The sequence below is a fragment of the Sylvia atricapilla genome, chromosome 9 (genome assembly GCF_009819655.1).
Source record: "Sylvia atricapilla isolate bSylAtr1 chromosome 9, bSylAtr1.pri, whole genome shotgun sequence".
Taxonomy (NCBI): Eukaryota; Metazoa; Chordata; class Aves; order Passeriformes; family Sylviidae; genus Sylvia; species Sylvia atricapilla.
The window spans coordinates 31,550,116-31,572,515 of NC_089148.1; the positions used below are offsets into that span (position 1 = coordinate 31,550,116).

At 39.9% G+C, this 22,400-nt stretch overlaps 1 protein-coding gene across 1 annotated transcript in view; it reads left to right on the forward strand.

Moving 5' to 3' along the window:
• The first annotated feature begins 8,124 nt into the window (after positions 1-8,124).
• The window catches only part of SPATA6 (spermatogenesis associated 6), a 36,664-nt gene continuing 22,388 nt past the window's right edge, over positions 8,125-22,400 (forward strand). Inside the window, exons 1-6 of the mRNA XM_066325517.1 lie at positions 8,125-8,197; positions 12,892-13,029; positions 14,354-14,402; positions 15,142-15,183; positions 16,555-16,679; positions 20,829-20,909. Of these exons, the coding sequence (XP_066181614.1) occupies positions 8,150-8,197; positions 12,892-13,029; positions 14,354-14,402; positions 15,142-15,183; positions 16,555-16,679; positions 20,829-20,909 (483 nt within the window). The 5' untranslated portion in view covers positions 8,125-8,149. The remainder of the gene's footprint in view (positions 8,198-12,891; positions 13,030-14,353; positions 14,403-15,141; positions 15,184-16,554; positions 16,680-20,828; positions 20,910-22,400) is intronic.

Sequence of the window (22,400 nt, forward strand, 5' to 3'; positions counted from 1 at the left end):
ATGCTACATTAGGCATCACCTCTCTGTGCTAAGCTAACATTACACTGGATCCAGACTGCTCTGTTCCTCTGGCAGTGGAAAGCCAACACTAGAGCACCAAGTTGGCACAAAGTGTGTGTCAGAAGCTCTGGCTGATTTGATGGACATGTCTGTGCTTTGTTTGGATGAAGTTCATTCTGCTGGTGATTCAGTGGTGCAGAGATTCAGAGCTGATGAGTGGAACTAAGGGCACTGACTGCAGTTGCTTAATATTATGCCATGTGAGGAAATAAAAAGGGACTAGTTAAGATATTGTTTAGCAAATAATAAATATTCTAGGAATACACAGAGTTTTTAAAATGAAAATGTTTAAATAATGAGGAAACAATCTTTTCATATAGTGTTAGTTTTCTCATTAACCTTTAATGATGATTCATATGTAAAAGAAACACAATCAGACTAGAAATAGGATTGTTAATTATAGCATTGCACAGCCTCTAAGAACAGATAATCGGTAGGGGTTCTCCTTTTTCCTTTTTTTTTTTTTTTTTTTTTTTTTTTTTTTCCTTTCCTTATTTAGTGACTAGGTGTTAGTGTCCTCATTTTACAGGGAGTTAAATTGGCAGCACAGAAATGTTAAGGGATGTTTCATATCTTAGAGCTGTAAGAAGACCCCCTACCCTTATTCCAGCCATCCTGCTCTAACATTTACTGAAGTCAAATATGTCTCTAGGGGATTTTGGAACTCATCTTGACACCCAAGATCTTCAGACCATTCCTGACTGTCCAAACCTGAGGCAGCTTCTTACCTGGTGTAACTCACCCAACTCATCTGCAATTCATCTGCACTGTGTTTGGGCAAATTTATTGCCAGAGACTGGGAAAGTTCTAGTTCCTTACTACTTAACTTTCCTATAACAAGGTGCTGTGTGTATATACCATTAAGACAGTGAAAAAGAAAACAGGTAGGAGTCACTTTCTTGTAATATTAAGTGCACTCTTTCACTAGGATAATAGTGCTAGAGAGAGAAAGATTGAGAGAGAGAGGCTTCCATTTCCAAAAAATGTCTTATTACCTTCAAAAGTTAATTACTCAGGATTCAGACGTATCTTCTGCTATTCTGCATTTTATTTTTGCCCCTGAACCTGATGGATCTGGAATTCTCTTTTGAGCTGCTAACCCAAAAGCTCATTTAAAACCTTCCCTACTTTCCCATGTCTCTGATTAACACTAATCCACTCTACCCTTTCTTTTCCTACAGCTTCTTATGCTCACTCCTTGCTGCAGCCTGTAAGAATTCTAATTGGCATCTGCTCTTCTTTGTGGGTTTCCATTTTTTTTTTTCTTTCTTCCTGCTCCATTTTCTCTCTGTCACTATCTGGGCTGCTCTATACCATCCTGTTATACTTTTTAGCCCAGATCTGCCCAGTGCTCTAAAGGATTTGATGATTTTCTTTAGGAAGAACTCTAATAATAGCCTCAATCCTGCCCCTTTACAGATCTTCTTACAATGAAAAAGAAAATGTTCTGCCCTCCAAAGTGAATTCCATTGAAAACCAAATGTTCTTGTCATTAAAAAAAAAAAAAAATTAAATATTCCTCTCTGTTCCTGATGGATTGGAGACATTTTAAAGGAGCAATGCTATAATTTATGGGGAATTTGAGCATAGATCTCAGAGCTTCCTATTAGAAACTGGAACTTCAATTATTATTTCGAAATAGCATTTCAGGTTTTTTCTCCAATATAAAAAGCTACAATTTATAACAGGAAAACAAGCCAGTGAGAAAGTCCTTGAGGTCCTCTACTGACTTGGCTGTTGTCAATCAAAATAACAGGGAAGATGCTCAAACACTGCTACTTTAATGGGCAGAGGGACAAAACTCCTGACACACTGCAGAGGCTTTTGGAAAACAAGTGCCTGATGCCATCTGAGCTGCGTGAGGCTGGCACAAGCTGGAGCCTTTATCTGGATGTGATGGATTTTGAGCTTTAACTGCCGTTCCAGGTGGCCTGAGCCAAATCTGTGACTTCTCAGCTCCTATTCAGCTGCTGCCTCAGCCTGGCTGCCCAGAGGTGAAGCTTTTCCTCCTGCAGATTGAGAAGCCTCAGAAGCTGGCATTCCCTGGGCAGCTCCCTGGGCAGTGCCAGGTGCTGCAGGGCACGGGCTCCAAAGAAAATGGTTCAGAGCCCTCTACCCTGATCTCTGCTCAGTAAGCAGTGCTTTACCATTAATTGTTAAAATGCTGTACAGAGTCACAACATTCACACACAGAACATACTGTTACACCATCAGAGCAGCCTCTTGTACATCACAGGCCATTAAATACTGTTGTCAATCTTCTTTTTGTTTGGCTAAAATATGTTTTGTTTCAACAAAGACATTTATTTTGTCAGCTTCTCATTTTCCTTTGGTATTGTCAGGAAATGGAGAATTCGCTTTCCCTTTGATAGCCTGTTCCAGTGGTTACTCCCTTTCTCTGTTGCAATATAATGCCAAATACCTAATTCAATTTTTTTCTAGCCTCAGCCTCCAGCAACTGCTTCTTTCAATGCCTTTCCCAGTTAAATTAAATATCCATATAGTATTCCGGGTTTCCAACACAAAGGTACTATCTACTGTAATCAAGCCACAGCTTTTGGCTTTCTGCTCAGACCACTGGGCTCTTGCTGCTGCAGCCAGAGTCACTGTGGCTGACTTTCCATCAGCAGAGAATCTCCCCTACAGAGCACTTTTGGACACTACCAAGCAGCTCAGAACTATTGCAGGACAAGAGTCATTGTCTCTGGGATGGCAGAAGAACAGACAAGAATAGTGAGTCATTTTTGCTTCCTCCATGACCGTCGTCTTGAGTTGATTTGCCATGCCAACAATGTTCTTTTCCTTGCTTTTTAAATACAAAGCTGTACATACATAAGGAATAAAAAGCTCTAATTTATTCTGTGAAAGTGTTCATCAGGTGAGAGACAGGACTCTGGGAAAAGATTAAGAGCTTACATTTTTCATTTGACTTATTTCACATAAAATTTCATAGAGGATAAAATGATGGGAGGCAAAGAAGCAATGATATTTCTGTTTTATCTCTTTCTAAGGACCATAAATCTTTCTGAAGTATCATTAATTATAGCAGCGCCATTCACAACTCTATTGTTAAGGGTCTATCAGCAGCCCCATTATAAAGCCCTATTTTCCGGGGTTTATAACTTGGTTAGAAGAATTTTGTTTCTGGCAAAAACTTTGCTGGGGCAGTGTCTCCATCTAAGACAATTTATTTTAAATGTAAAGCACAAAGAAAAATATGTTACCTCTTTTGAACCAAGTAAGGGAGAGACTAGGAACTTTCTGGCTACAAAGCTAATGCTGTCTTGGCTGATTGAATTTGTGCCATCTGTGAATTCCTAAGACTGTATTCAAAGAAGTTATCTCTTAGATGAATTTAGATGATTCCTTTACAACACAAGTTTCCAATTACTACAACTGAATTCAAGATCTGGAATATTCCTCTTGTGGCTGTAATCAAATCAGGTTTGATTTCTTTAGCTGCAGTCAGTTGAGAAAGAATTTAGCAGACTTGGAAAATAGCTTACATGTTGAGAAAACTTCAGTGTCTTTAGACAGCTTGCCTATTTTTTGTTGCAGAGAATCAAGAATGAGTGAAGCTAATGCTCACAAACACCACAGTGAGTATTGACATAGCGGCAATATGGAGGAATTGCTCTGTCATGGCTGAGCCACAGTGAAATGTTAAAGAGGCCCCAAATTTCTCCAGATGTGCAGTGAAAATGCGCTGAAAAAGGCACTGGTGAGACTAGGAGGGCATGGCGAAGAAAGGTCACTGCTTCACCTACATAAAAACATGAGCAGGTGGCCTTTTGCCTGTAGCAACTTGTACATTCATCAGGAAAGCCAAGAGCTCTGCCCAGCTGTGTTTTTGCACTTCAGGAAAGGGCAAGACGCTCAATAGGACGGGATCAACAAAATCATTGTGGCCTTTTTCAAAAGCAATAGATATTAATGAATGGGAACTTCTGGGCAACTGTTTTCCCTGCTTTAAAGTAGAAAATGTATTTTGTGAGGATTGTGCTGACACCCTCAGGTAATCTCCATCCTCTGTCTTCATCAATAATCTAGCACTCTACCTTTCCCTGTAACATTACTGTCTGCAGTAATGCAATTCACTTTGGTCCCCTTAGATCCTATTAGAATCTCTCACATCACAAAATTCTTCCAGCTCTGCTCTATAGTGTTCTGGGATTATTTAGCCTTAACTTCTGCTGCCTGTTTTTCCTCTACTACAATTCTTTGCACAAGGACTGACTTCTGTGGATTGCACATTTAACCTCACAGCGAGTCAGAAGATCAAAATTCATGCATGTCCAGTGGGGTCCCCAGAGCACCCTAATTCTGTCTAGAACACTGTTGAATGTATCTTATGATAACAAGTTCCACTATCTAAAGTACCTTCTTCTATCAGTTTTAATTTTATTGTCTTTTTATTTCACTGCATGTGTCCTTTGAAAGAATAAATAAGCATGGGCAAACAGAATAACCTATTTCCACATATTATTCAATCTCTTATGCACCTCTTTTGTATTAAATCTTATTTTTCTCCTCTCTAAAGTAAAACAGTCTTAATGTTTTGTTTGTTTGGCTTTCTAATATGGAAATCTTACCACATCCTGTAATTAATTGCTGTTATTTGAGCAGATGCCTTCCTGGAATTCTCCTCAGTTATTAATGGTAAGTCAGTCATGCTTGGTGATGATATCTAAATATAACAGGCTTGACATGCAGGAACAGAGATATCTCCTTTGGCTGCCTGGGCTACATCAGGGGCTACATCAGGGGCTCAAAGTAGGCAGAAATGGACTTCTGAAAACATTCTTAGGAGCTGTAGCAGAGGGTGGCAAAATGTGGAAAGCTCCTTTACTCCCTTCACTCTGATTGCCAGGATGACTGTGAAATACCACTTTTCACCTGGTGTTCTGCTTCCTAAGAAATGGAGAAAACCATTCCTGGCTTCTGAGCTGAAAGTGAGCCTCTGACAAGCTCAGTGATGTTAGGCTTGCTCTCTTATCTCCAGCCTGGTCTGAGCTAATTCTGTCTAACCGTAGTATTTCTTAGATTCTGAGCTGTACAATACGCACTGTTTGCAAACCTGACTCTACCTATCTTTCCCACTTTACCTATTTTGTAGCATATTTCAATGCACTGAAACTCCAGATGCCTGACCATCACAAGAACTGCAATAATATTATATAAATCTTGTCGTAATGACCTTAAACCAGTGCAATTTCCATCTTTTGACAGTTACTTTTAGTTTGCAGTGGCAGAAATAAGAGCAAAATTGAGTATTCTGATGACATCACAGCTCTTCTGTAGCAGCCATTTTGGAGGGCCCAGAGGACAGGAAAAGCTAAAGCCCGTAACTGGAGGAGATTGTAAAAAGAAAAAAAATAACACAAAGAAGAGCAGTCATTCAGAGCCTTTTAATACATGGAACTAAGTATAAGTAGTATTGCAAGAAGATTTACTGCTGTAAAAGCAAAGGAATTCATGTGCTTTCACTGCAGGGAAACGTCACAGCAGTTAAAATCTCAGGTCTATTACAGCAGCAAGCACTTTTTTTTGTTGCTTTGGTTAACAGTTTTTCTTATTAGAAATGGGGTTTTACTAGAAGTCGAGGTTTTTCCCTCCTTGTCCCCCAGACTCCTGAATTACTGTTCCTGCAGTGCAAATGCAAGTGTAAATCACGCATTTAACAAAAATGAGAGGTCCAGCTGGGCCTGGCACTGCTGCAGAAAGGGCTGGAGAGGAAAGCACTGCAGCAGCAGCAGCAGCCTTTCTTCCCAAGGCCCAGCAGGGCAAAGGGGCAAAAACTCTGCAGACCAGAAGGTTTGCCAAGGAAAAGCACTGAAATTCATCACTGCCTTATCACTTTGGACAAGTTTTCTGTCCTGCCTTGTGTTCCTTTTTCAAGGGCTATGAAGTACTTCTGTTCCAGGGCACTGCACATGGATATTAAATTCTCATCAGAAACATGATACCATTTTTGATTTAAGCATTCATCTTATCTTCTGTTCTTATATGCCCACACTTACCATAATATCTCGTACTTCACAATCTTTAACACATTATTTATCCCTCCAAAAATCACTTTTATGAAAGGTAGCTGAAAATAAGCAATAAACCATTTTAATACTGTTATCATCTGAAACTATGGATGTGTGAGAATTTTCTTCTCATTAACTGTTGAATGCTATTCATAACCTTGAGACTGAAATGCTTAGGAAATTATTTTATCCAAGAGTAAGCCCCTCATTATTATATGTACTAGAAATCTACAGAAAAGTTTTCAGAATCTTTTGCTAAGACAAAAAAAACCCCAAAGCAATCCAAACCACATCCTAAAAAAGACCCAAAGCCACCTAAACAGAAACAAACTAGAAACCTCCTCCACACCTTAGGGCTGTTACAGAAGTAACATTAATGAAAAGAACGCCTGCTTTTCCAATCTTTTATTTATTTTAAAAGGCTGGCATGAAGTACTAGTTGTGATATTTAATCCATCTATAGATTTCACTTTTGTCTGCACTGGTATATTATGTTCTTTACTGTTTCCTTAAGGAAAAAAAAAAAAAAAAAAAAAAAAAAAAAAAAAGGCGATTTCTTCCCAGATCACTTAGCATGATTTTTCTTTTTCTTTGAAATTGTAAAATTAAAATAAAGCCAAGGGATACATTTGAGCCACTGCTTTCTTTTGGAAGCAATTAAAATTTTCTGTCCTCTTTACAGCTGTATTTGTGAACTTGGAAAGAATATTTAAAGCCTGAAATCCCCTCATGGTCTGAGGCTGAAACAACTTGCACTTGCCAAGAAAGAAAATCAGACTATTTTGGTGCTGGATGGGATTGTAAATACTCTGAAAACAACTGAGCATCAGAGACATTGGGGAATATCCTTGATATGACCAAAATGGTGAAGATCAAGAAAATAAATTTGAGTTTGTGGGAGGGTAGGAATAAACAGACAGTTTCATATATGAGCGTACAGACAAGTCTTTGAAGATGGCACCAGCCAGAATATGCCCTGTGCACTGTCAAAAAGACCTACCAGATGATTACAACACGATGCAGGTGAATTGCATAAAAAAAGAAAATAAAATAAAATAAAATAAAACAAACACCCCCTCCAAAAAAAAAAACAAACCACAACAACAAAAAACAAACAAGCAAACAAACAAAAACAACAACAACGAAAAAAACCAAACTTGGTTGAGACCCCTGTGCTGAAGAGTAGGTTCTCTCTGCAGCTTTCTGCAGGAGGACCAAGAAGCAGGGGGAATCTGACACATCCTGAGCTTCCCATTCTTCCAGGATGCCCCCAAGCAGCTCTGTCCTTGCCTGTGAGCTGTCTGGCTCCCTGCCCCACACTGGACACTTTGCACTTTCACACCAGTGCTCCAGCACCCGTCACTGCCACCGTCCGACCCTCACCAGGCAGAGGCTGGAGATTGTATTTTATCTACTATTTATCGCTTTTGGTACACTCCAGCACCCTCCAGCAGCTCCACAAGTCCCTGTGGGGAGTGCCTGAGGTCGGGAAGTGGGAAGATGGGAGAAGTAGAGAAGGTTGAGGGGCGAGCAGGGATGAGGATCAGCGACAGGACAAGAGGACGTACTCTTAAAAGTGCTCCAGGGCACGTTTAGGTTGGAAATTAGGAAGAATTTCTTCACGGAAAAGATGATTAAACGCCGGAACAGAACACCACCGTGGTGGTAGAGCCACAGACCCCGAAGGAGTTTAAGAAAAGACGGGACATGCCATGGTCTAGCTGAGACAGCGGTGTTCGCCCATAGGTTGGACAGGGCGATTTCAGAGATCTTTTCCCCACCTAACTAATTCTGTGAGGGCAGCAGGCCCTGCGGAGGGCAGAGGGGCTGAAGGGAAGGGGACGTGGGCTCCGGGGACCCGCGTGAGCAGGGCCAGCACGGCCCCTCACCACCGCGGCGCCACGGCGGCGGGCGCGGGGCGGAGCGGGCCCGGGGCCGGGCAGGGACGGAGGGGAAGCCGCCCCCGAGGAGGGCGGAGCGGCCGCGCCCCGGTTACCGTGACAACGGCGTCGGCCGAGGCGCAGCGGCCCGGCGCTGGCAGGCCCCGCTGCCCGCCCATGCCGCGGAAAGCGCTGCGCTGCGTCCTGCAGCTGGAGCTCCGCTCGGTGAGTGCCCGGGCCGCGCTGCCCTGCCCGCCTCAGCCGGGCCGCGGCCGGCAGGAGAAGCCGCCCTTGGCTCTTCCGGCATCGCTTCCCGCCCCGCGCTCCCGGCCCGGCCGGTCCGCCGTGGGGCTGCTCCGGGCCGTGCTGCCGAGCGTGGGCCGCGCTCCGCCGCCGTCCCGGCCGCTGTGTGTGGGCATCCTCCGGCAGCCGGCCCCTGCGCCCCCGCGTTGGTGTTGGCGGCCGCTGTGCCCCTCCGCAGCTCCCGTTTTCCCGTGGAAAAGTTGTGCGGGGTGTTTGTCCCTGCGCCCCCGCCCTTCCGCTGGTGTTAGCGACAGCAGTGCCGCTTTGGAGTTCTCATTTTCCTGTAGAAAATGTGGGATTTTTTTAAACCACACTGATTCTTGGGAAGCGGTAGGGTGTAGGGAAAAGCGCTCTCAGGGCAAACCAAACCAAACCAAACCAAAACAAAACAACAACCAAATCCCCGGAAAGAGCTGCTTGTTCATGACAAATGCCACCCTGTGCCGGGCAGGATGTGGCTCTGGGCAGCCCTGAGTGGGTGTTACGTGGCGGGGAGTGAGGCCAGAAAGTGTGAAAGTAGAAAGTTTTGACGATAATCGTGTTAGGATTGTTCTCTTTGCACTTTGCAAAGTTTTCTGCTTATATCTAGGCTGGGAACACAGCAAGGAGCTGTATCATTCTGCTGAAAACTTTTCAGAGGTAGCTGTGTTAGACAGCGTGCCCTGTTACCCTGGCATTGGTGGCTTCGTATGCCGCGGTCCTGTAATGCAGAACAAGCACTGCCCTGTACATCTATATCTGCTGCTGAGAGCAAAACACGAGACGCCATCACAAAACTCGAGTGCAGGAGCAGGAAGTATATGCTGGGAAATTGACCGGGCATTCCTGGTTGCTTAGCTACTCCTTGTTCCCAAACTCGAGTGGCTGCTCTGAAGCAGAGCTGTGGATTTCCACACACGGATGGCGAGGGTGTCACCCTGGCCGTGCTGCTGTGCTGTCCCAACAGCTGGTGTTTGTCTCCACCATGCCAAGGCCTGCTTGGTTCCTGGAGCAGAGCAATGTGTTTCCCTTTTCTGCTCCGCTGGTTCCTGTGCCAGCAGTGAGTGCAGGGTATTTGTTATTTACCTTGCTCTCAAGGCTACAAATGATGGAGAGAGGCTGCTCTTACACAAATATCAATGCTGGCTTTTCTCTTAATGAGTTTTTTCTTCCCTTGGTGTTTGCTCATTTGATGTGTTTTTTGGGCAGCATTTCTTTCATTTCCCAGTTGATCTTTATCAGCTAAAGCAACTTGGTATTTTTGGTACTATTTTGTGTGATGGACTCACCAGCCTTCTAGCCATCTTAGGAATGGGAGCTACTCTTCCACTTCAAATTTGCATTGATGGGGAATTGAACTCTACATTCCAAATGGGGTCTTGCTTTTGTCTTAGGCAATGTAGGGGAAAAAAAAAAAAAGTCCAGCTTTCATCCTACATATGTTAATATGAGTCAGGGTCGTTAAAAATGTTAAAAGACATGAATCCAGTATACAAAGAGGAGTATTTTTAGTGGTAACCTCAGCTTGATATCTCCTGGTTTTTGCACATCATTGATGCTGTCTTTTGGCCAGTTCTGTACCACCTTTGATACTAACTTCTCTACTAACTAGTCTTACCATTTTCATCATAAATAATAACTTATCACATTACTATATAATATCCTTTACCCAGAAAATGGATTTTTGAGAAAACGTAGAATTTTGCCTGGTTGATCTGTTTTTGTGGAACTTGTCCTGCTGGGTTTTTTCCTAGTAGTGTTTTTATCTGTATCTTTATTCTTCATCTTTGAATATTTAAATATTTCGATCAATAGGGTTATCAGTTTTCAGATCTCTATTTCTGTCTCATATGGTCCTTGTGTTTGTTATTTTGCAGCAGATTCTACCTTCCCTGTTTTCATTACATTACATTTAAGAGAAAATGCATTCTTTCAGAACATGTGCTGAAGATGATTCAGCCTCATTGTGGCTTCTTGGTCCAGGCATGTTGGGTGATTTTTGTTTCCATCATTTAATTCTTCAAGTTGTCTACTTTCTCCTATGTTAAATTTTATTAAAAGCAAGGTAAAATATTCAGTTGTGTTTGGGACATAGATTTGTTAGCTTTCACATCTTGGCTGATTTATGCTATGGCCATTAATTCTCTCTTTGTTTGCTTTATTTGTGACCAAATTCTTGTCCAAATTTCTGATCTGTTTTCCTGCCCTTTTTACACAGTGCTCTGCATATTTCCCTACCCTCTTTGAAGTCTGTCCAGTTGTGTCAGAAGTTCTGCCCTCTTTGTTTTTTCCCTTGCTTTAGGATACAGATGGATTTTGCTCTCTTTGGCTTAATGAAATTCCAAGATCTTCTCCAGTCTGAGTCCACCAGCTCTTTGCTTTGTCTTGCTGTTAGTTTTCTTCATTTCTCTTCTGAAATAGAAGGCCTTACTTAAAGACTAAGTATTTTTTAGTTTGGTTTATCCTGCCAGAGACTGTATAATAAGTGCTCTAGAGAGTTAAGATCAGTAGAATTCTGTTCTTTTCTGGGAGCTTAATTCGGTGATACCTTTATGGCTATTTGTGATGTCCCAGCAGTGGGGCTGGTACACATTTTCCATCCTCCTTGGAACTTTCAGTGGAGATGTCCAGGATGACACTGTCCTAGAAATTTCTCATGGTCCTTGGGGTTGCTTGGGAGGTCAGTTAATTGCAGCACTGATATCCCTCTTCCTTAGCTGATCCATAGATAACACTATTACCACCTTTAAAATAGTCCCTCATCCTGCTGAAGCAGCCTGCAGGCAGATAAGAGCTTCAGTTTGTCTCCCCAGTGTTATGCAGCTCTGCATGTTACAGAATAAGTGTCACAAACTGCAGATGTGCATGTGTCATTCCTTTTTGGAACTGCTTTAAACTTACATGGCCACGTAGATTAGGTGTTCCAGCCCAGGTAATGAATTGTGCAGTTTATCTCCAGGGTAGCAGAATCACAAGTTGCCACATGGGCTATCTTGGCCCACATGCTCATTTCTAAGAATTTGTTTATTTTTTACAGGATAGCCAGAAAAAATGGCACTTTGTTGTTGGCAGGTTTGCCCAATCCAGCATCTTCAGATCACTTACTTTTCATCTCAATAAATAGGCAAACGTTGGTTTCCTTCTCTAAAGTGAAAGGCACAAAACTCCAGCTAAAAATGGTTGTAAATTCTACAAAAATGTTGAAGACAAAAGTGAGAAGTAAAGCTGATATGACATGTAGTATGTGGTTTGGGGGATTTTTCCTTGTATGAATGAAATCTGTCTCTCTCACTCTTGTTCACACTTGCTACTGCATGAGTGTCATGCAAGCTGTTTAATGCTTGACAGACTGTTTCAATTGGGTTATCCATTATTCTGGCACTTTTCTTGTAGATTTGAAGCCCTCATTTACATGGAGAGAAAACCCTTTTTTTTCTTCTCAGATATTTGTGAGTAGAAGAACTATTTTTTACCTTGTAGTTTGTCTGTAGTGATCTATCACACATGGTTTTCATTTAGTTCTTCTCCCTGTTTTCCTGCTGTTTATGTAGGGGGTTTTTTTGGGTTTTTGTTTTTGTTTTGGTGTTTTGTTGTTTGGGGTTTTTTTGGGTTTTTTTGTTGTTTGTTTTTTTTTTTTTTTTTTTATTTAGTTAGGATTTCTCAAGTAAAATGTTCACTTGGGAGTAGAAGAGTGTAACCAAGCCACTTATTTTAATTCCCATCAGTCTCCTCCTTTGTCTTTCTACCTGGCAATTGAAAGTCTGAACACTTTCTCCAGAAGCCCTACATTGGAAAAGACAACCTCATATTCCTAATACTGACGTAAAAACTGACATGAAAAATGAGCATGAGACCTTAAGTGAAAGCTGTCAACTCTCTGTCAGGGAAATAAATCCACATGGTTTGGAGAAAATAGCAAATAGTTTTGCAATGAATTGTATACATTCCTGCAATCAGAGCTTTAAAAACAGACCAACTTCTTACTTAAAGAATTTAGGAATTGTGCAGAAAAAGTTGAGAGATTTGTGGCAGTATGTGGCAGTTTAGCGAGAAGCCTTCTCTGCTTTGAGTTTAAAGATGGCCAAACTTCCCAGAAAAAGGAAGAAATGTGTCTGGTAGTAATGGAACAACAGTTGCTTTTTCTCATTTACAGAAAATCTGCAAATCAACTTGCCCTTTCTGGTGGCTGGACAGAGTATGGATATCTAAACACATAAATTTACCAGTTTCACTCTCTAGTTAGGCTGAAATTTGGGTGGCGTTTGTGTGTTGGCATCATGCAGATTTCATTCTACATGAACCTTCATATGGAAGATGATTATGCCTTACACAGTCAGTGCATGCCTTTAACTTTATTAACCTGGCCTTGGGTTTCACTTTTGGTTGAAGATGATGGGGTGTGTTTACTTAAGCAGGAAGAATTTGGTCCTGGTTGTTTTAAAATGATGGTATTTTTTCCTGGACAGTCTGTACAAATAGAATTGCTTTAGAGAAGAATTATTTTCACTCTAGTCTGTTATATCCTGACTTTCACAAATCAACCATTTCAATCCTGACTGTTTCATTTTTATCTTGAAAACAGCCATTACTTGTCTAGCTAAAGTTCAGTTCGTTTAATGAGTGTGCTACTCCTACAGATAACTTGTCCTGGAGTGGTGCTGAAAGACAAACAGGAACTTTATCTCAGTGTCTTTGTACTTGGGAAGTACAAAAAAACTGAATGTGTCCCTGCAGTGTTCCCACTCTTCTTTCAAGAAAGACTACTATTTGAAAAGGTAAGATATGTCAAGGGCTGATACAACCCAAATAAACCCCATCACAAATTGCACAAAAATCGTCTGCAAAACCCATGAGCACAAATAATCACACTGAGAGCTCCTGCTTCTCTTTAGCACAGAGGAGGGGTGTGCCTTTATTGTCTCTATGGGAACTCAAGAATTATGTATACTGAAGATTCTTGTGTATGATGAGACTTTTTAGGGGTTTGTTGATTCTTTTGTGGACTGTCCTTCCTCACTGTCTGTTTTCCTCACTTGAAAGGGACTGAATGTTTTTGTTCTAAAAATTATGGCAAGGTGAAGAACAGAGACTGTACAATATAGGAGAGGCAACTTAATTTAGTAGAAAGATAAAATAGCAGCTCAAGCCTTTTTGGTGACATCTTACTCCCTTTGAGATACTTTTTTCATGGTTTGTCACCAGAATTCCCAGATTGGTACTCTGGCCCTGTAATTTATAGTTGTTTATCACATATTCTGAGTCCCTCCTAGCTTCATTATTAGTACCACAGGGATAATGAAACACAGTATCTTACAAATATGATCTGGCTTCTTCACTACCTATGAATAATAATACTTTGCCCTTTCTAGATCTTTTCCTTTAAGCATTCCCCAGCACTTTGAAAACCAGGCTGAGCTCCATTGCTCAGAGCGATGCTCTGGTGAAATGGAAAAGAAACAAACACTGGTAATTTCACTACCTATGAAGAGTAGAAAAGACCATCATTCTTTAAAGGCAAACAATACAAACTTCTTAAGGGAAATGTACAGAATGCTGTTTTCAGTGTAATGTAGGGGGCCTCCATCCAGTGCAACAGCCTCTCCTATTCCTTGCTATCTATTCACACAGGATTCAGGTTAAAAAAAAACTGAACAGGAGACTGAAAAGTCACCTCTGTGAAAATGAAGCTTAAAGCAAACTAGAGAACACTGATCAGATTTGTAGTACATTCAGGAATTTATGTTTCTCTCTTGAAATTTTCTTAGACAGTGCTTACCTTTACATCTTCAGTTCTTCACAATAAATTATTTCTGTTATTTACATACAGAGAGGGAGCTCTGTATTGGATAGAAAGCATATAACAAGGTCTGCTGGCTTTCAATGAATTTGATCATGTTCCAAATGATAATTTTAGTATCCTTTCTTTTCCCAGTGGAGATAGAACTCTTGACAACCATCTTGGCAAGGAAGAACATGGATTTGGGTTTTTATTTTCCTTCTCTTTCCCCAGAGGTCCATCTGAATACTTTGACTGTGCCATTGTTATTATTATTGTTGTTATTATTATTATTATTATTATTATTATTATTTCTTTTTCAGGCATTTGCAAATATAGTTGATCCTGGAGACCTTGTGAAGTTACTGGAGTGTAGGTTCTGGTTTTTTGTATACTATGTTGTATCCATTAATGCCATGAATATATGGGCTCTAAAGATGCTTTGGAGGTTTTAAGTATGTGATGGTTTTTCTATCAGGAGCCTGTTCTCTGAAAATCTGGTGGGTAACCACTATTATCTAACAAAATGCCTCTAGAAATGTATGTTACATGCTTTGGAACAGGAAAAGGGTAAAAAGTCATAAGTGATTGAAAGTCCAGCTGATTATCTGGTGGTGGGTTCCTTTATATGGTCATTTATTTGATTAATTTTCAAATTATATAAGGCTAAACCTCCAGTTTTTGTAAAATCATTCTTTTCATTTTAAAGAAAATTAATGTCTTGCTACATATGTATAATGAATTGTGGTGAGAAAACACTGACCCAAACTCAAACTGCAGGAATATGTACCCTCACATGGGAGCTATCTATAAAGGGGGCAAAGCTTGCATAATCTTCTTTAAAAGAGGACAAACTTGGCAGCAGATAGAGTTTACCAAGTTCCAAGTCAGGTTTAGTGTTGTCATTTGTACTCTGCTAATGCCATTGTGTTCATCTATGATATTTGTGCAAGCTGTACTTAATTTTGTCTTATTATTGGTGTGCTTAAAATAGTGCTGTGAAGCATAAATCCATTTGATCCATTTTTCTTGGACTTTGACTATAGAAATTTTCATTTTAGAGTGTTTTGGTTTTTTTTTTAACTCATGAAAAAACTTTTTTCCCTTCTAGTTGACACAGCAGTACTTGAACTAATACAGCTCGTTCCTCCAGGTATTGTATCAGTCTTTTCATAAATTATGCAGTTTAATAGGTGAATTTCTAGGAGGACATTGCCCATTACAGCACAATCACTTTTTCCAACACAAAAACAACATAGAAAGCCCTTCAACAAATAGTCCTCTGAATAAAAAATGTTAATAGATCAAGAGGATCTCATTCTTGAAAGAGAATAATAGCTGAATATTTAAATGTGTCATACTCAGGCTTAGGAAAGTGATAATATTTTAAAAAATGGAAAATAAACTGAAATCATCCAGTGCATAATTATTAACTGCATCACAATTCACTTGCAGAGAGGCTGTCTGTGAAATTCAGAGTGCATAATCTTGTTCTCAGAGTGACACTTTTTTTCCTTCCATTTTAATGGTGACCATTGGGAAAACTCTTATCCTCACTATAAGTATTACAGGTCTCTTGGGATGTGTGAAGATAATAAATAGCGATTTGTCATAGTTCTGTTATTGGTTTGTGTGATTATAAAAATCTATTTTAATGAAATTCAAGTGTTCCCATGAATAATGTAAATCTGCATTTTATTGGAAGTAAAGTCAAGTTTTAAAGAGGACTCATTTGGAAACTGTGGTATTAAAAGCACTCTCTGTCACTTGTCCTTAGTACTTTCAAGGAAACTACTGCTTCTCTCAGGTGACTCACCTGACTCTTTATTTGAAGAAATATAGTGAATCGGGATTTTTTTTTTTTTTTTTTTTGTGGGAAGGTAAAGGATCTTGCATAAGGAATTTATTTTCAGGGCTCAGACATAGGTGTGGTATGTCTCAGCCCAACAAGAACTAGCAAGATGGCTGCAGTAGTACAAGTGACGTTTTTTTTACAGTACACATTTAAGGGTTTACCTCTAAAGAAAAACTTTTTTTTTTTTAAGAAGTATCAAGCCAGAGTATTGAGAAAAATCTTGAAATAATTATTTTGCTGTTGCTTGTGTTTCTTTCTTACTGCTACTGTTACTGTTCTGTAGTATGGAATGGTAGTTTTTCATATGAGATTGGCTGCTGTTAAAAAAATACTAGTTTTTTCTGTGGCATGGAAGGGAAAGAAAGAAGAAAAGTTCTGAAAAGTTACCTGAAGAAAACCTTTCATGTGCCCCTTAGAGAACAGTTAACACAATCTTCTTTAATTTTCTTTTTCCAGTAACATTGAAACATAGTTTCATAGAACATTCTGCACATTTTTGCTGTTGATTTAACTTGATGAGGTTATTTCCTAGTGCTATAGGAGTTTTAGAGCCATGCTGTTAATTTGTAAAGAGCAAAATTTATCCTGGTTTCAACATGGCTCTGTGTGTGGTGTCTGTGCTGCATGGCTTTGTCTATTTTCCAATTAAAGTATGTATTTTCTTTTTAGTGGGAAAAGTTCTAGCTACATATGAAGAAAATACAAGAGATTTCCTGTTCCCTGACCCTAAGCTTACCCATGGGCGCCGTGGTTTGGAGCGTGAGATTTTAATGAAGAGGTCCCCATTTTTCACAGTGAGTGAATGTCTGTGGATTGTATTTATGACACAGTCTGGTTCACTGAAGAAACCCCTTGAACTGCTTCAAATAAAAAGCAATTACTTCTCACAGATTTTGCCATTTTAAGGTGTTGAATGTACAAATCCACAGTTGAACTTCAGGGAAAGTATAATCTTTTTTTCCCAAAATGCTTCAAGAAATTATTTAATGTGGGAAAGTTAGTTTCCACTTGGTTTGCAGTGTGGTACCATGACATGTCTCCATTCCCTTTAATCTGTGATGCAGCTGGTGGCAGAAGGGATGAAGGAGATGTTATATTTACTTCATGGTTCTTAACAGAAGCCATGTAACCCTCCTTCTTGGTCCCTCTCCTATCATTTTGGACCAACAGCTAATTGGCAGAATGAGTGCAATGATTTAATGCTAATTTTCTGGAGATAAGGGCTCAAGTACATATTAAATGAAAATGAATTCATTTCACAGTACTCTTTCATGAAATTTGACTGTTGAATCTTAATTGTCAGCAGAATAACCCAGGAAGGCACTTTAAGGAGGATGGTGCTGATGTGTTTTGAGGTTTTTGTGGAGCTTTCCTGGTGGATTGGCAGGACATTTGGATAAGAACTCAATTACCCTGTCCTTTGTGGTTGGACTAAAAGCACATGAGAGGAGGGAAATGCTGATTAAAGTTCATTGGTATCTTTTAGCTGGTGTAGCATTTCCCCTGAAAGGGCAACCTGGAAACTGCCCAGACCTTGCAATTAGAAGTGCTAATTTGGTGTCTAATGCTGTGTTACATGTGAGTGAATTAAAGTTGTGATTTTGTGCTACAAAATGTCTGATTCTGCAGTACCTTAAACTGTCCTTGCAAAAACAACCATTATTTTTTGGCTGTAATATCTCTTTGATATGGCTCATCCCATGCATCGTGGTGTGGTTCAAGAGATGGGGAGGGACTGTTTTGCTTTTATGCTGCTCCTAGAATAGGTACTTTCCCCGTGTTGAGAAAGAATAGGCAGGTAGGAACAAATGAGGTGGTATCAGATAGATATTTTTAGATTTTTTCTGAACAGAATATAGTAAATCTTCGAAGAAGCAGAGCTGCTAGAGGAGTACGATGGGTTTTGTCAAACTGAGTTCTTTAAAACAGAAATGATGTATCTTCTAATAGAGAGAAGGTGCCATAGTTTGTGAGCTGTGAGGAGATGTGGTCAGAGTAATTAGGATGTGTAGTTGATGAATGATGACAATGTTGTGGCTTTAGAAATTTGATTGCTGTAAGACACAAACGTACTCCCATGTCCTTGGGAGCAGCATAAACTAAATCTATCTCTGCCCTGAAACAGGGGCTGCAGAAGTCTTTGTTGTTCTGTTCCATCTCCATAGCTTGAAAGTACAGTTCAAGAGAGGATTTTGGCACAGTGACCCCCTTTTCAGGAATAATGCAGGAGCTGTGTTTGATGGCATTGGAGGGAGGCTCCCAAAAGGAACTTCTTGTTCCACTCCTTGCTTGCCAAATGGAATAACTATGAAGGGATTTCTACCTCCAGTAGAAATGCGATCTCAAGAGCCTCCATCTCCCAGTGTTCCTTGAGCTTTACTGGCAAGTGTCTCTTGCTAAGCACAAAGTGCTGAATGTGAATGCTAAGCAAAGGGAAGTGTTAAACAAGGTCGTGAGAACCCTCACATTATTCTTATGCTTCTGAAGCCATGAAAAGTTATTTATAGCCAGCTGAGATGTTGAATATTTTTGAATGGCAGCTGTGCTTCAGTCGCACTTTGATTCCAAATAAATTTGTCTTTTATTAAAAAAATAAAGGTAGCAACAGTAAGGTTACGGTTGTGGAGTTCAGATAGGCAGTGACAAGCAGTGTCTGATTAACACTGCTAATCTGCCAGTTGGAAGGAATCCCAAGTTGAGAGGATCAGAACTCCTCCAGAAATCTGGCACTTGGCTGATAATGTCCCTGGCTAAATGTCTTACAAGGTTTACAAACTCAGTGTGCATACAAGACATGCCTCGAGTTATCTCTCTTAGTCCAGTGTTGCCCAGCTGAGGCTCTTGCTGGCTCTTCTGTATTTCTGTGCAACCTTTGCCTTTCAGAATATGTTTATGCCTGGACTGTGGTAGTGATTTCTTACAGATGTTCTTATCTCCATTCTCCACCTTCATGCAGTATTCGCCACATTACTTAAAACAGTTTCTTTTTAGTTATGTTATCTTCCATTAACAGGCTAGTACTGGGCCTTCTGTTATATTCATATATACTTTTTTAAGCTAGAGTTGCACTTGTGAGTCAAAAGCACATATTAGACTTGTGTTCTTCTAAATATGAACCACTTTTATACTTTTTCTGTGATCAGATTGATATTATGTCCCTTTTGTTTAATGATTGGTACAGAACTGCTCAGGGCTGCAAACACCACTAAGCCAGAAGCAGAAGAGATCCCAAAAACTTTCCAGCTGGATTTTCATTTACAGATGTGTTTGGAGCTTTATGATGGTCTTTACATAATTCCCTGTTGAATATCCTACAGCAATCCCTGATTTGGGAGCTGCAGAAAACAGGGCAAATCCTCTGATGGCTTTGACCTCTGAATTCCTTTTGACATATCCATGGCTGTGTGTTCAAATGCCATCCCATACTCCCTCTCCACAGACTATTTCTCTGAAGAAACCGTGGTTTGTGTCCTTTTTAGGTATGAACACTTAACAATTTCGTAATCATTTCCAGTGTCTGTAAGAGCAGTAGGTGCTCTATTGTTGCATTTTATAGTAGACTCACTAATTTCGATGTGTCCTTTTTTAAATTGTTGATAGCACTTGACAATTCATTAGTAATAAAAACGAGTTGATTAAAGATGATCAGGCTTAAAACCTCTTTTATATGCCATAACTTGACTTGATTGAATCCTGGACTCTGTTAATTGCTGTGACTGAGCTTCCTTGGCATTTTTGTCATTTGATTTCCATAATCTATCCTGGGGCCAGATCATGTTCCCTAATGGGAAATCAGTGTTTAGGCAGGTGGTAGAGAATAGTTGGGTTCATCAATAGACTTCACTCATGAAGTGAAGCTAATTCTTACAGATGTGGAACAGAGTCACAAACAGACCCAGCTCCTTTTCATGTCTCAGTGATTTTGTGTGTTCATGTGCACAAATGCCTGTGCACTGAGATGCCTCAGGCAGCAAATTTTGAAAGAAGAGAGGGCTGAAGTTTCTGGGGGCACTTGGTTGTCTTGGATTATGCAGAGATATATAGGATATACAGAGATGATTGCCTCTTGTTTATAGCATATGTGGCATTTAGTTCTTTTATGCCTGTTTTAATGCTGCTATTTGGGAAATAGTGCTTGTATGTTGTAATCCCTGTCGTTTACACCCAGTAAATTTTGAATGCGTTGGTCGATGCTCAGTGAATAGAAAGGCAGTAGTTTGCTGAGGTGTTATGTTCCTAGCCATGGCTGCAGTAAAAGGTGAGTGGAGCAGAAGCTGCTCATCATGTAAAAAGCGACGAATCTGCTGGCCATTATCTGTTGTGCTGTGCTTGACCAGGAGGCCCAGCTGGGCCCCACTGATTCCTAGTGGGCAGGAGGGGATTGTCAGGGGGTGGAACATGGTTATGGAACAAGGGAGGCATCCACAGAAATCAGACTACTCCAAAGATTACAGAATGAAGGGTATTCTCAGTCATACTGTTACAAAGGAATAGTTATTTGCAGTGTGATTGACTGATTAAACAAAATGTTTCTACAAAAGAGATGGCACAACTGAGACTGTTCTCAAACAAGTTTACAAAGTTAGCATTAATGAAACTTCTAGAGCATGACTGAAATTTTTATTGATGTCATATAGCAGGGCAGGAAAAAATCTTTAAAAGTGCTTTTGACAAAAAAAATGTATTAAAATAAAAGTCAGACCTTAATTGTTGTGCGAAAGCAGTGTAATCATCTGTAATTGAATTGTCAGAAATGCAAATGTTAGCATCTTGACATTTACCATTGCTGTTCTGTCTTCTCTAATTATCTTTATTAAAGACTGAAATTAACAAAGGAAATGGCTGAAAATTAGGAATGGTTTGTTACATTAGGTGACATTTACCTCTTTGATACCCTTTATCTTGAGTTGGAGCTTGATGTTCAATTATTGTCTCTCTTCTAGGGAATTGCACCAAAATTGAGATTTTCTACAACCTCCCTTATTTCAGACAGTCTGTTAAGCTTAGGAAGGAGTCACATACAGGTTAGCACAATTTAATTGTTTGCAATTTAATTTCTAGATTTAATACTGATAGCCTTGCTTCCAATTTTTGCATGTGCTGCTCACTTCAAACTTTCCTCATTCTTTTGTTGTGGTTAAAGCAGGTATCATGGGTGCTTGACAACTTGATTAAATTTTTAATCAAGTATGAGTAAAGAGTGGGTTTGGTGCATGACAGTAGATGCTGAGAGTTCCTTGAATCTGAAACAATTATCAGCTGCTGTATTCTGTGATCAGCTGAAATGTCAATCCCTGGTGTATTTGTACATGGGAAGATGCCTTTTCACCATTTGCTACTGACACTTAAAATTAAGGACAGTGAAAATTAGTTGAAGTTAGAGAAGGTACATTATGAAACCAAACCAATTGATTTGTTTAACATAACTGTATCATTGGCAGTAACAGAAATGCAGATTTTTGTTGAAAAGACTGTCACCTATATTAACCTGTAAATGCTGCTTTTGCAGCAAGTAAAGTTAAAGGTGAATAGCACTCTTCTCTGGTCTCACAGAGCGGAATTTTGCTTGGATTTCTGGCACAAGCTGTCATGTAAAGTTACTCTTATATTGTCCCTTTTTTGCTGTGCTGTTGAAAAATGATGCAGCGTCATTGAAAGGGAATGGTTTTCAGCAAGGTTTGTGTGCAAAGACACTTAGGTGTCTTTGCTAATGACATCAATGAGAAGTTTCTTCCAAATTTAGCAAATGAAATGTATCGAGACAGAAAAAGAATTAAGAATCAGTGAAAATTGTCATTGTCAGAAAAGTGGCTTCAGTGAAGGTGACTTAAATAAGGGCAATTTGATTTAAAATTTGAACTGTTCCTGAAAGTACCTGTGAATGGCAGCTCAGATTTCCATGTGTTGCAGTGAAGATCCAGTTTCACAACTGGTATTAAGCCAGGAGCAGCACCACATACTTCTGATGAAGCTGAGATTTGTCTTAGAGAATTAGGTATGGCTTTGTGTGGGGCAGGTCCATGGTGTTTCTCACTATCAGCTGCCCCAGTGGGAATTGAGAGGAATGATAGAAGTGATTTCTGTGCTGCCTAATTCAGATTCTGTCAGTACAAAACTAACACAGGGCCTCAGCCTCTCTGGTGGTGGGTGTAGAGGGAAGGGCTTGAAGGCAGGCTGGATATTTTATTTCAGAGTTCATGCAAACCAAAGCAGTACATGTAACATTCAGATTTAGGGCTAACTAGCTCCAGCTTGAAAAAGAATTTCTAACAGGAAGAGTTTTATTTTTCTCAATTAAACTTTACACTTTAAAGAACTAGTAAATTCACCATAATCCATGAACATATAAATTTTAGAGAACATAGTTGCACTTCTTTTGGAGCTTTAGGCGACTCTAAATGCATATAATTTAAGCTATTAAATAGCCTCCTGTTTAAATTTATTTCTTGTGTTTTAAGGAGTAACAATTTTAAAATAAAAGCCTAAACAGATAAAATGTGTTCAAATTCAAATCT